Raw genomic sequence first — 12434 nt, 5'->3', positions numbered from 1 at the left:
ATGCAAATATTTGTCGTCCATTTTTTTAAATGGAGGACAAATTCCCAGCCCTAGTAATTCCCAGCCCTAGTAGACACATCCCTACAACCACCACCGACCCCACCTTTCAGGGTCGATGAAACCAAACGTACAGTAAGAGTGTGGACTCTTCGAGTAGAGTTTCTTCTCCATTTCTAATGTTTCAAGTCGTCATCAGGTTGTTGGGTATGGACGAGAGTCTATTCAAGCGTCTCGAGCGTAAAAGTGAGGCTGTAGTCCAGCTGAACGTCCAGTACAGGATGAATAGGTGGGTTATTCTTTCTAACAAAATCATGTCAACTATTTAAAACATTTATTTCAGCATCAATTTGTTTTTCTATTGTTTATCTGTTTTTCTCAATGGTTACTGTTTCCTTTCGTCACACCTAACGTTTTTACACTCATTTCGTGGTGGCCTCCACAGTAAAATCATGTCCCTAAGTAACACTCTGATGTACGGAGGGAGGCTGGAGTGTGGCTCAGAGAGGACGGCCAGCGCCATGCTGACCCTGCCCTCCCAGGGCTCTGTCCAGAGGGAGCTGGAGCTGAGTCTGGGCCGGCCGGAGGACCTGGCTTGGGTCCAGGCAGCTCTGGAGCCTCTCAACCCTGTCTGCTTCCTGGACACCACCCAGGTCAGTCTCTTGCGCCAATGTTATTCTTACAATACTCTTTATTTTGATTACTATATTTTACATGATACCACAAACCTAAATAAGCATTTAAGTGTGGCTTGCTTGATGTGTGTAACTGTGTTGTTGGACCTTTGTATGTTATTCGACCTGTATATGCATGCCTCTTCTTTATGAGTGCCTCACTGCTGCTCTGACTGACAGGTTCCAGCCCTGGAGACGGTTGACCAAGGGGGAATCAGCAACCAGACAGAAGCTGCTCTGGTGCACGGCATAGTCAGTCTGCTATTGAAGGTGGGAGCTTCAATAAAAGTCAAATGAAATGCACAAATTTCTATGAATTCATCCGATTTACTTGGACTCACAGCAATGACAAAGATTGTATGTACTGTGTTAGAACAGCAGAACTGTCTTTGTTCCCCCCCACCCCTTTGGTTCAAAATGTCACTCAGTGCTCTGTTTTGTGATTGCTCTGCATTGATACATGTAGAGGTAGTACTACACTAACTAACCTGTTATTAACTGGGTGGTTCGAGCCCTGAATTCTGATTGTCTGAAAGCCATGTTATATTAGACCGTATACCACGGGTATGACCAAACATTTATTTTTACCGCTCTAATTACGTTGGTAACCAATTTATAATAGCAATAAGGCACCTCGGGCTGTGTACGAGCACTTTGCGTTACGTTGTGGATCAGAACAGCCCTTAGCCGTGGTACATTGGCCATATACCACACCCCCTCGTGCCTTACTGCTTAATTATACCCTTGTGTTCTACTAGGCTGGGTGCAGGGCCAGTGACATCGGGGTCATTGCTCCCTACAGACAACAACTGAAGGCCATCTCAGGCCTACTAGCCGGGCCAGCCTTCAGCACTGTGGAGGTCAACACTGTGGACAAGTACCAGGGCCGCGACAAGAGCGTCATCATCGTTTCCTTTGTCAGGAGTCACCCAGAAGGCAATGTGAGTGGACCTTAAACCGACCATGTCTCTTGAGATCTTGACCTTGGTCAAAGTACCTCACTTTTGGATGGATAATTAAAACAGTTTCTGCAAATTTCAACATGTTATTTGTATATAAATTGGACATATTGTATGCGTCATGACATTTTTGATCTGTGTGAGACCTGGTCTGTTGGCAGCTGGGTGAGCTGCTGAAGGACTGGAGGAGGCTGAACGTGGCCATCACGAGAGCTAAACACAAGCTCCTCATGGTGGGCTCGGCCCCCACCCTGCGCCGCTACGCCCCCCTGGAAAAACTCCTCAACCACCTCACACAGGAGTGCATGATATCCTTTACACTGCCCAGTATGGCCTTAACCATGGTTGAGAGAAATACAGTGGTGAATGGATGCTGTGGAGGTGCTATAATATGTTTATTGTATAGACATCCGTGTTTTACAGGTTTAAACAATGTGTGTTAAGTTGTTGTTTGATGATTGATAATGATTACTGTTCAATCCACTCAGGGTGTTTGTCTTAACTGGCCCACGTTTTCCAGCTCCCTCCAGCAGCCCATGAGGTATTACCCACCACGCACCTGTGACAGAACATCTGAGGTAGAACAGTGCCTTTCCTCCACTCACCATCTGGAAATCAGCCTTTAGACTGATCAAGCAATGTATCGATTCCTCAATATTGATTACTTGAAAAATGACTTGAAATAGTTGATAGTATGCTATATATTTTTTTTAATTAATGTTTTAACAAGAATCCATGGCAGCTATGTTTGGTGTTATTGTTTTAATGCTTTTTATTACAACAGAATGTGACCATTTGAAAGTTGAAGTACAGGCACCATTTAGACTGTAAATCTGCAATGTAGCAATTGCTCAGACATTGCCTCACAGACCTCCGTTAGATTAAGATTGGTAATTAGTCTTGTTTCTGAGCCAGTGCTGATTGTCAAGCTTTTACTTGTTATATTGATGTTATTTTTGAAAATGTCTACGTGAATAAATCATTTTAAGTGTTGTACATTTTTGTTTCCCTTGTGTCCCTGTCAGTAAAATTACAGACTGTTGAAATACAGTCCTCACCATATGTATTTGGAAAATGAATTATAAATTCGAATTCTGATTTCTTAAAATGGGGGGGACACGATTCATGAAGGGCTTTTGTCTTATTAAAGGAGAAGTTTTCTTTATTGGAACCAAATCTGCATTATGTAGTCCAGACACTTTCTTTTTTTGCGATTTCACTTGGTTTTCAGAAACTTACCCTAACCAGCAATACACTTCCTCATGCTTATGTTGCAGTGCCAGAGTTTAGATACAACATGAACAAAAGCTTAAATAAGTAATTTTAAGAATGGCATCGCTCTCAGTGTATATAGTGTTGCAACCAATATGTATGAAAATACCCTCACATTAAGTGACATTCTGTATTCTCGCCTCCTATTCAAAACTTGATCTTGAATCCAAAATGCTGGACTATAGAGCCTAAATTTTAAGTTAAGCTTTACTGTCCAAATACAAATGGTGAGGATTGTATGCTGAATGTTCACTAGAGCGGCAGGTAGACTAGCAGTTAAAGGCCGTTGGGCCAGTAACTGAAAAGTCGCTGGTTCGAATCCTGAGCCAACTTGGTGAAAAATCTGCCTGTGCCCTTGGCAAGGCACTTAACCCAAACCTGTAAATCGCTCTGGATAAGAGCATCTGTTAAATTAATAACAACTTGATACAATGTAATAATCTCAAACTCAAATAATCTGTAGCCACAGCTAGGTCTACAGATTATTTGGCTAGGTCGAAGTGAACAGTATAGCCTCTACACAGTTAGAATCCCTTGCAGGACGGTTACAGCCTGGCCAGCGATATTCAGTCTGCCATCATCCCGTAGCTCCAGCTCCAACTCCCCACCACGACTGGAGCACTGATAGGCTGTCACACAGGAGGAGAATGCAGTGTGTTAGTGGTAGTTCTTTGAATGATGTTTACATTATTTATTTATTGGATTTTACTCAAGATGTACCTGTCCATCAATATCTGTTCATTGATTGGGTTCTGTGCAATGGAATTTGAACTCCATGTTGCAATGCTGTTTACATTACCCACCACAGAAGGTTGGTGGCACCTTAATTGGGGAGAACGGGCTTGTGGTAATGACTGGAAGTGGAGTAAGTGGAATGGTATCAAATACATCAATCACATGGTTTCCACGTGTTTGATGCCATTCCATTTGTGCGGTTCCAGCTGTTTTCATGAGCCGTCCTCCCCTTAGCAGCCTCCACTGTTACCCACCCAGCATCTTTTTCTTGCCCAGTTTCTCAGACCAGTAGCCTGCAAGGACAGTATGTGCAGAGCCTGCAATGATGTAAAAACAAACTAAGTTAAACTTTCTAAAAGACTACAGAATAAGACTTGCCAATGTCCGCTGTACTGACCAGTCACAGGGTCCTCAGGAATCCCGAACCAGGGGGAGAAGTTTCTGGAGTAGAAGTCATAGCCAGGCTGACAGCCAGGGGCTCCAATCATGGTGACAATCAGACCCCTAACCCTTCCGCCAGTGTTTACACTGAGAAGAACTGCTGGGTCTGGCTGCAGGGATGTGAGCATTGACCTAAAACCAAACAGTCACTTTTTCAATCGCTTTCAGTGATAATGTATAAAGTAAAGTGTTTTTAATTTTTTTTACCTGTCACAAGTGTCAGCAAGGCGCACCATTAGCTTTTTGGTAGTGCCACAGAGGCACACTTCTTCAACTGACTGGTCTCCCACAGCAGCCTGCACATACATATTCAGACTGATGGACATGAGCTTAATTCCTCACCATAAATTATAGAAACAGTGGTAAGAAGGATGATGCACTTACATTAACTATGTCTTTAAATTCATTGAGACCCTGTGGATATGAAGTTTCAATTCTGAAGTTATTCTGAAGTTCTGACATTAATTTGCAAAGGCTTTTATGCAATACTTATAACGTGTACAGTGTATATATATGTTGAACATGAATGTACCACATTGATTTCATCACCTACCAGCGGAGTAGGTTTGTTCAGAGGGAAATCCATCACTATAGATTCCCCCTGTTGTTGTACATACAGCTCTCCACTCAAAGTCTCAAATACCACTGTTGTGTTGACATTTTCTTTAGGAAGGGAATTGTGGGATAGAAACAATTGAATTGCACTATATGTTTGTACTAGTTGCCATTCACTTGCTTAAATGTGAGATACTGTATTATGTGACTCATTCTTACTTTTTTTGTAAAACAGTACAGCAGCTGAAGCTAGGGTGGCATGTCCACACAGAGGAACCTCATTGGTGGGGCTGAACCAACGCAAGCGGAAGCGTGCTCCTTCAATACAACACATACCAAAATACATACAAGTTCCCATGTCAGTAATCTTAGGATGTTGTGATGAGTTGATTTACCTTTTCTTTCCTGAGTCCCATATATTCCATTACTCTCATTCTCATTGGCATCAATCACCCCCTCTTGGTTAATTGCAATAAAATAGAGTACCACCAAATGGCAGATTTGGAAAACTTCTGCACAGAAATAGAGTACAGTTTCAACTCTATTTCAGAATGTCTCGAAAAAGATACCTGAGCTGAAGTCATCTTTTGAATTTAGCCTTATGATGAAGGCAGTCTCTGACAGGTTCATTTCAGCAGCAATTTTCTGGTACATATCATCCTGCAGTTCCTGTTTGGTTGAGAACAGTCAACAGTATTTTTTTTGCATGATTACTGGTTAGATAACTTAAAGCAAATACTAATGTTGATTATTCAGCAATACATGAGAATATGTAATAAGATGTAATTATGTATAAAAAATTATACTTGCATGTAAAAGGGGACAAACTGCTGCAGGATTTCCTTTGAAAGGTAAATTGGTAAATGCATCAACAATGAATACTGGAATCTCCATTACTTATTAGAGTGGCGTATGCTGATTTCCCAGTGAGAAGTGCAGAAGTTTAACAGCTGCACGCCTCCAAATGGACTTTAACCAGTGGGTGTATCATCCCAAAAGTCTAAAGTCCATTGCTTCCTCTCCTTTTCTCCTTTCCTTCGTCTGCACTGAATTGATAGTGCTGGCTTGGCTAAAAAATCTCCCCATAGAATAGGCCCACCTTGAAATATTGTTCTTGTCTGTCTTTTCAGGCAGTGCAGATGAATACGATCTTTCATTGATTTCATAGAAACGGACAGGTGTAGCTATCTCTCGGTACGCATCTGCCCTGGGTTCATTTTTATTTATTTTTTCAAAATCACAAGGAGAACAACCCACCTTAAACAGGGGTGCGTTCAGTTTGATTCCACATTTGCTAGGTTATGTGACGGTTTGTCCTGAAAGACACATTTCCCCAAAACCGTGTGTGCACCATTCTTCAACAGCCTTTGCGGTCAATTATTTATATATACACTAGATGACAGATAGGGGGCATTGTGTAAAGCCACCATGCCTCCACCTTGGCACTCCCTCACCGCTGTAAAAAATATATATTTTGGAGGCTATAGAAATATATTTATTAATGTCTACATACATTTTTGCCACATGTATTCTATTACAGATACCTTAATGCATACTTTTACATATTGTGAGCTAAACATAAAAATAAAACATGAAAAAGTACTGTCCCCATTACAACAAACATATACCTAAATACATGTAAATTTGTCTTTCAAACATTTTAATTGAAATACTGTAGAATTCCATGAATTCCTATGGAGAACTGCGCCTACTGGGGAGTGCCAATATGAAACAATTCTAGGTAATTCATTTAATTATTCTTTTGGCCAAATGTCATATTCACAAATGTAAATTTACAAATAAAACACATTTTCTTACCTTACAAAATAAAATGAACAAAATTTTAAGACAATTAAATATTCTACCAACAAAAAAGCTGTTATAATTAAGTGTGTGCATGTCCCTTAAGGTCCTTGTGTAATGTGATATTGTACCCCCTAGCCCAATTGTCTTTTCTATATTCTTTCTATATTCTTGTGTTCCCCCATGTACTTTTTGTATTGATTTTGTTAATAAAAAATATATAAAAAATAACATTCGTTGGAACACGTCATCGGGTCCAACGGTCGTCTTGCGCCGAACTGCGCATGTGCAAATCATCAAATCAAAGTCACTCCTTCGATATAGAGTTGTTTTTGACGAAAATGAAAACTTGGCAGTTTGTCACTTTAACGAGGTTGGAGTGATAACATGTTCAACTACTTAAGACATTGGCTCGAATCTAGGTTGTGCCTTTAGATTTAGATAAAATAAACAACTAATTAATAATTTTTCACTTCTCTTATTGACTTCTCAAACCCCAAATCCCGACCTGGGCCCAGATTCACAAACACTTCTTACGCAAAAACTTAAGAAGTTCATAAAATAGTTCATAAAATAGTTCTTAAGTGCAATTCCTCAACAGTATCTTAATATTGAATGATTTTTTTAGGAACTTCTCAAATATCTTCTTACAAATCTTATGTGGTTGTTGCTGGGCAACCGTTTTAGCTAGCTATTTATCTAGTATTGTTCTAAAACATGTTCTTGGGTGTAAAATAATCAATAGTGAAACTTTCAGATAAAGTTTGTGTGAATTAAACATGTTCAATGGCTTTCAGGAGCTTTTTCTCTCACTGCCCTGCTTAAGACAAGGGTTTAGCTTTCTTGGAATTAATAATTTTATTTTCAATAATCTAATTTCTTAGTTTAATTAAGGAGAAACATAAGAACATTTCCAAGAACCTTTTTGAGGAATAGCAACTTTGCTTAACTTTCTTCTTAAGTGTATAGTTAAGGGAAAATTGCAATTAAGAACGTTTTGTGAATCTGGGCCTTTGGTAAATTTGGTAAGCGTTCCCAGAAGTCTCGCGATGTTGCGCCTCTGCGTTTAGAAACTGGTAGAGGGCGGCTGTTGGTAGAAGAGATTTTATGTTCTCGCGACATTACCTGCTGCGGAACTCCCTGTCACCTGAGAAGAACTGAGACCGGGGAAAATAAATTGTAAGACGCGTTTTATCATTTTATTCCCAACATTTTTGTGGCTTCCTATTGAAATATATAATGCTTTTTTATTCGCGTTGAAATTGATATATTTTCGGAACTGGATGGACAGTTTTGTTTTCTGACCTAGACCGTTGCGATGTCCTAGCTAGCTAGCTTAGCAAGAGTTGGCTAGCTAGCTAGCTAACGGTATTTAGCGTCTACTCCGGAACAAGACTGGCTAGCTAGATAGCTAATAATGTATTCTCGAAAACATACCATTATCCATCTGGATAGTTTATGGAAATTGGTGATTTAGCCACAGTCAGTAAACTATCAAGGACATCAATAATGACAGAACCCAATTAACAGCGCTTGAGTGAGAAATTAATCTCTCTGATTTCATTATAGTTAACGTTAACTATCAATACTTGTATAGTCAAAAAAAGACCGGTAACCTTGTAACTAGTTAAGTTAAACTAGTCAATAATTGCGAGGTTCGCCAAAGTCCGAAGAAGATGCAATCGACCTTGAGGCAAACAACTAACATTAGCTGGTTTAACTAGTTAACAATTAACGTTAGCTAGCTCATGTTAATTCCACATGTAGGCCTAGCTAGTACTTTAGTAATGTTGTAAGTTTTATGCACAGTATTACTAACGTTAATGAAGACTTGTATTGCCCTTTTTAACCATGGTCCAGAGGAAGAGACTATGTCTGTGAATGATGATGGGTATGTGGTGAGAATTCGGGGCTTGCCTTGGTCCTGCACCCAGGAAGAGGTGGCAGGGTTCTTCTCTGGTGAGTAGGCCACGTTCATAAAACTGAAAGTGGTGGCATTCAATAGTCACTTTATCGTTTGTTTGCACCTGGCTGGTCAATGAAGAAGGCACCAATGAAGTTAATCTTGTGTATCTCTTGCAGATTGTAACATCGTCGGGAAAGTGAATGGAGTGTGCTTCACGTTTTCCAAAGAAGGAAGGCCCAGTGGAGAAGCTTTCGTGGAGCTGAAATCAGCAGAGGATTTTAAAAAAGCCATAGCAAAGGATAGGAAACACATGGGTCATCGCTATATTGAAGGTATTTTGTCTGACAGATCTCTAATCTGTCTGTTGTCACATTTAGACTTATCAATCAGTCAGCTAGTTGTGATTCAGTATATTATGACTGATGTTGCCCGCTCAAGGATTGACATTAAGGGTTGTCCGGGACAAGTGACCTGAGCAGTTGCACAAGTTGAGCCTGCTCAGAGGTTGCCCCATTGGGCAGGTGATTTTATTTATTTATTTTTACTGACGATAACCAAAATACAAAGTATTTCAGTAGTCTGGTCTTTCTGATTCCTCCCCAGTGTGTTTGTGGAAATAGTTAATTTTATACTTTCGGGCAAGTGATCATAGTCTTCGGCAACCAAAGAATACCCATGACAGGCAACCAAAAAAGCCCCAAAACTTGCCCAGTGACCGAGTACCTTTCAGACCTTAATGTCAATCCTTGCCGTTCCTGTCCGGTCTTGTAGTTTTCAAGTCAAACCGTAGCGAGATGGACTGGGTGTTGAAACGCAGCGGTCCTACTGACTACGACAGCTGCAGCGGGTGTATGATACGTCTCCGGGGACTTCCTTTTGGCTGCAGTAAGGAGGAGATAGTGCAGTTCTTTGCAGGTACATACATAGCGTTACTTTAGTAAGGTGTCTATGAACAAAGTGTATGTCTTAAACTATGAATGCAAAAACAGGCCTATTGATGGATTAGAGTTTTCAGGCATTCAAGTAAGTGCATGACAAGCAAATACAATTCAAAATAATTAAATCCGTATTTGGCTTTATAAGAATGTGGTGACTTAGTATAGCATGATATTCAATCTCTTATAGTTCAATAACATACATGCACACAAATGTACAAATATCTGTTTATAAAACCACATGCAAAGTCACCACATCTTCTGGATGGCATGATGCTGCTCTGATGTTACTGTTCTTTGAATAACATGAAGTCAATGTGTTCATGAATAAAGTTCAGCAGTATGTTCTTGGGTCTTTTGGTGTGTCTAACACTAAGAGATATCACATTGAAATAGTCAAATAAAAGCGGAAAGGGTTTTTCTTTTGTACATATGGGAATGTTGCAGCTTTTAACATGTCTCCCCTTGTGGGGTTATTTGTCCTTGGGTTAAAGGGTTGAAAATCGTGCCAAATGGGATAACATTGCCGATGGACTACCAGGGGAGGAGCACAGGGGAAGCCTTCGTGCAGTTTGCCTCAAAGGAGATAGCAGAAAAGGCACTGGGGAAACACAAGGAAAGAATAGGGCACAGGTGGGGACGGAAAGTCTGGGCTGGGTATTAATTTTATGACTAATATGGGGCGGGGGGTCATGCATCTTTCCTTTAAGTTAAAGATGGTATGATCATTCATAAATCACACTTTGAATACTTTTTTTTTTTTTTTTACTTGGACAGTTACCATGCTTAATCTGGGCATTGTCTTCCATTGAATTGATTTGTCAAGCAGTGCAATGGGGGAAAAGGGAATTAAGATCAGTGCTGCAGAATTGAGAGCCTTGACAGTACAATAGATATTGTATGACAGTACCACCATAGAGCTGTTAATAGCTGAATTGTGGGAACTAGGCTATTTATGTCAGAGTGCCTTCTAATACTGCATCATGATGAAAGTGCAAATTCAAAACCTGCTGCAATATTAGCAGATTATGTGAAAGCTGTGCCATATTGTTACTGCTATTGCTAAAATTAATACATTGTATTATTCCTTGCCCATCTAGATGTACAATAAAGCTATCTGTTTGACCCCAACTATTTGGCTTAGATAAAGTTGCCCATATGAAATCATGCACAATGTCTTGTCTGCTGATGTTCTCCATATGGCTATTGTCCCATGTAGTGTTCTTGTCATAACCCCACCTGCATTTAAACCCATTCAGGTACATAGAAATCTTTAAGAGCAGCCGGAATGAGATCCGGGCTTACTATGAGCTCCCCAGAAGGATGATGGGGCAGAGACCCAGTCCCTACGACAGGCCCATGATGGAGCGAGGTGGGTTCTTCCCTGGTCCAGGACGGGGGGGTGCTCTTTTGGACCAAATGCGTGGAGGAGGCTACAGTGGGGGTATGTGCAATAATTTTGGTTAGTGAAGTCAATGTAGTGTTTAAGAATGGACTGGATTGAGGATGGCCAATGGTCTGAAAAGATGATCATTGATTCCCTATTCTCTGTGTCTGTTCACGTAGGCTATAGCGGATTTGACAACTACAATGGCTTCAGTAATTACTGTTTTGGCAATGGCATGTTTGATGACCGAATAAGGGGCGATAGAGGAAGAGGTAAGATATGCTCTTTGCTTTTTAATGTCACACTGAAGGTGTGCCTGCATTTCCTTCTCAGGAAAATGTATTCTGTGCTTGGCTTGCAGCTATAGGTGGCCATGGCTACGGTGGTGCAGGTGATCATAGCTCCCACAGCAGCTCCCACAGCGGCTTCCACAGTGGCCATTTTGTACACATGAGGGGCCTGCCTTTCCGTGCCACTGAGGGAGACATAGCCAATGTAAGAATCACATTTCTCTAGTACCCATAATCACTCCCATTTCTCTTTCCAATGATGTCAACACATTTTAAAGTAAATATTCACAGTCCAATTATGTAACTTGAATTTATACAATCATGGTGGTCAGAGCAGCCCCTTACTCTTTGGTGTATGCGTGTGCCTTTTTGGTTTAGTTCTTCTCCCCATTGACTCCTGTGCGAGTTCATATCGACTTTGGACCAAATGGAAAATCCACAGGCGAGGCCGATGTTGAGTTTAGGTCTCATGAAGATGCTGTTTCAGCTATGTCGAAGGACAAGAATCACATGCGTATGTGGATCCCTACTTTGTTTTACCCCGTTATGATTACCCCACTCTCAAAATGAACCATAAAATATAACAATTTTTAAGGTGATTTATTTGTTTTTGTTCTGCAGAACATCGATACATTGAGCTCTTCTTAAACTCAACTGCTAGTGGAGCATCTGAAATGGGTAAGTTTCTTCTCTCATCTGCCTGTATTTCAGAAAACACTCAGACAACAATGGTTGAATCAATGTTTAATGCCATTTCTGGATTTATTTCCTGGTTGGTTTTAGGCCGCGGCGGCGGTTTCTATGGTAACTCAGGAGGCATGGGCTTGAGACGGAGTGGACTGAGGGGGATGTTCTAAACAGGAGTAATCACCATTCTAAACCAAACGTTCAAGTCTTGAAGATTTGTTTTGTATTTGAATGTTTTCACATGTTCAGAAAAAGTACCTACTTAAAATATTTTCCAGTCTCAAAGAGTGGAATAAAAAGTATATATTTGAGCAGTTGCATAGGCTAACCAACTATTGTACATTTTACTTAATACATTTTATATTTAATTCTGTGTGTCTCAGTTTAAGATCATTTCAAGACCATTAGCAATAATGCATATTTTAGTTAATTACTACTATTGTTAGCTAATTTCCCCACTTCTGTCTGCATTTTTCTACGCTTTACAGCTTGATTCAATCAGATTGAGCATTAACCTGTGTCTGCCGACATCTGCATAGCAGATTTTGTGGCACTGCGGTATGAGCTGACAAATCGGTGAACAGCTGCTCGTGTCAAACAATTCCCTCATCTCTACCATGTTAGAAGTTGAAAACGGCGATAGAAGTGTAGGCTCTATCGATGATAGAAATGACTAAAATGTCAAACCATTGATGTTAGGCTATAAATCCCCCCATCCAAATTAATGTGAAAACATGCCTCTGTCTAATTCGAGTGTTTGAATTTAACAAGGCTGCAAGAACTTCTATAATAT

The 12434-nt window shown here is 40.4% G+C and overlaps 3 protein-coding genes across 3 annotated transcripts in view; 2 read left to right on the top strand and 1 right to left on the bottom strand.

Moving 5' to 3' along the window:
* dna2 (DNA replication helicase/nuclease 2) overlaps positions 1-2626 on the top strand; it is a 35485-nt gene extending 32859 nt beyond the window's left edge. The window contains exons 18-23 of the mRNA XM_038992067.1: positions 197-286; positions 443-650; positions 852-941; positions 1430-1612; positions 1792-1938; positions 2142-2626. Coding sequence (XP_038847995.1) covers positions 197-286; positions 443-650; positions 852-941; positions 1430-1612; positions 1792-1938; positions 2142-2195 — 772 coding nt within the window. The 3' untranslated portion in view covers positions 2196-2626. The remainder of the gene's footprint in view (positions 1-196; positions 287-442; positions 651-851; positions 942-1429; positions 1613-1791; positions 1939-2141) is intronic.
* On the bottom strand, positions 2321-5587 carry LOC120046669 (phenazine biosynthesis-like domain-containing protein). The gene is made up of 9 exons (XM_038992068.1): positions 5444-5587; positions 5203-5302; positions 4853-4951; positions 4632-4741; positions 4463-4492; positions 4286-4374; positions 4035-4210; positions 3892-3954; positions 2321-3531 (listed from the first exon to the last, which is right to left on the bottom strand). The coding sequence occupies exons 1-9, from the start codon at positions 5525-5527 to the stop codon at positions 3419-3421; spliced, it is 864 nt and encodes a 287-aa protein (XP_038847996.1). The 5' UTR covers positions 5528-5587; the 3' UTR covers positions 2321-3418.
* A 1930-nt stretch (positions 5588-7517) lies between these two features.
* hnrnph3 (heterogeneous nuclear ribonucleoprotein H3 (2H9)) lies at positions 7518-12012 on the top strand. Its single transcript, XM_038992066.1, has 11 exons — positions 7518-7615; positions 8297-8395; positions 8519-8674; positions 9114-9257; positions 9772-9910; positions 10537-10721; positions 10844-10936; positions 11026-11159; positions 11333-11468; positions 11576-11632; positions 11738-12012. The coding sequence occupies exons 2-11, from the start codon at positions 8308-8310 to the stop codon at positions 11809-11811; spliced, it is 1206 nt and encodes a 401-aa protein (XP_038847994.1). The 5' UTR covers positions 7518-7615; positions 8297-8307; the 3' UTR covers positions 11812-12012.
* Positions 12013-12434: the final 422 nt, after the last annotated feature.

The sequence above is a fragment of the Salvelinus namaycush genome, chromosome 4 (genome assembly GCF_016432855.1).
Source record: "Salvelinus namaycush isolate Seneca chromosome 4, SaNama_1.0, whole genome shotgun sequence".
NCBI classification, from domain to species: domain Eukaryota; kingdom Metazoa; phylum Chordata; class Actinopteri; order Salmoniformes; family Salmonidae; genus Salvelinus; species Salvelinus namaycush.
This window is presented reverse-complemented; position numbering and strand designations above follow the sequence as displayed.

What these genes read in the sequence shown, in the direction of transcription:
- LOC120046669 (XM_038992068.1), bottom strand. Translation starts at nt 5,527, where the DNA reads ATGGAGATTCCAGTATTCATTGTTGATGCATTTACCAATTTACCTTTC. An exon ending in TCCTGAGGACCCTGTGACTG is followed by an intron (nt 3,955 to 4,034) that starts GTCAGTACAGCG and finishes ACATCATTGCAG; the next exon opens with GCTCTGCACATACTGTCCTT. An exon ending in GGGCAAGAAAAAGATGCTGG is followed by an intron (nt 3,532 to 3,891) that starts GTGGGTAACAGT and finishes CCTGTGTGACAG; the next exon opens with CCTATCAGTGCTCCAGTCGT.
- hnrnph3 (XM_038992066.1), top strand. Translation starts at nt 8,308, where the DNA reads ATGTCTGTGAATGATGATGGGTATGTGGTGAGAATTCGGGGCTTGCCT. An exon ending in GGTGGCAGGGTTCTTCTCTG is followed by an intron (nt 8,396 to 8,518) that starts GTGAGTAGGCCA and finishes TATCTCTTGCAG; the next exon opens with ATTGTAACATCGTCGGGAAA. An exon ending in AAGGGGCGATAGAGGAAGAG is followed by an intron (nt 10,937 to 11,025) that starts GTAAGATATGCT and finishes CTTGGCTTGCAG; the next exon opens with CTATAGGTGGCCATGGCTAC.